General features: G+C 57.8%; 1 protein-coding gene across 1 annotated transcript in view; it reads right to left on the reverse strand.

The window, feature by feature from the left end:
* DAPK1 (death associated protein kinase 1) overlaps nt 1-604 on the reverse strand; it is a 166239-nt gene that overhangs the window by 19889 nt on the left and 145746 nt on the right. Inside the window, exon 22 of the mRNA XM_025049710.1 lies at nt 543-601. Within this exon, the coding sequence (XP_024905478.1) occupies nt 543-601 (59 nt within the window). The remainder of the gene's footprint in view (nt 1-542; nt 602-604) is intronic.

The following is a 604-nucleotide window of genomic DNA, read 5'->3' on the forward strand; positions in this document are numbered from 1 at the left end:
TTGAGAGACCAACCATGACAACCAGTAAGGAGCCTTTCAAAACCACCAACCGACCTCACGATGTGCAGGAATAGCGCTCCCACGTGACTCCCAGTTTGTTGCTCTCTGTTCTTCGTTTCTGGGTGAGCCCACAGGCTTCCGAGAAGAAAGCATGCGAGTGAGGACACAGCCCGGGGCCATCGTTCAATCTGTGCAATCTGGAACCAGTGCTAGTCCAAGCTCTTTGTGTCATCAGGGGCCAGGTCCCTGAGTAGAATATGACACAAATCTGCTATTGGCACATTTGTGATTGTGGACCTTCATGCCTGTGACCACGAGTTCAGTGACGCCCTTTCCTTGCCATTCTCAGGCAATTGCTGGGCAATGTGGGGGAGGGGGTGGATACAAGGCCCACGGCCGGGCTAGACCACACCTGAAAGCCACCAAGGCGGTGGGATTCGGTCAGCCTGGGACCAAGAGACCACTCATCCTAGACCTTGACCCAAGACAGGGCAAAGCCAAGCACCGACTGGAGAGGCAGGGGCCGGGCTGGAGGCGCCTACCTGCCGGCTTGGAGGCCAGGGGCGAAGGCGGGAACCTGGTGGAGTTGGGGGAGGGGGGTCTG

This window comes from Pteropus alecto, unplaced genomic scaffold (assembly GCF_000325575.1).
Source record: "Pteropus alecto unplaced genomic scaffold, ASM32557v1 scaffold206, whole genome shotgun sequence".
Classification (NCBI taxonomy): Eukaryota; Metazoa; Chordata; class Mammalia; order Chiroptera; family Pteropodidae; genus Pteropus; species Pteropus alecto.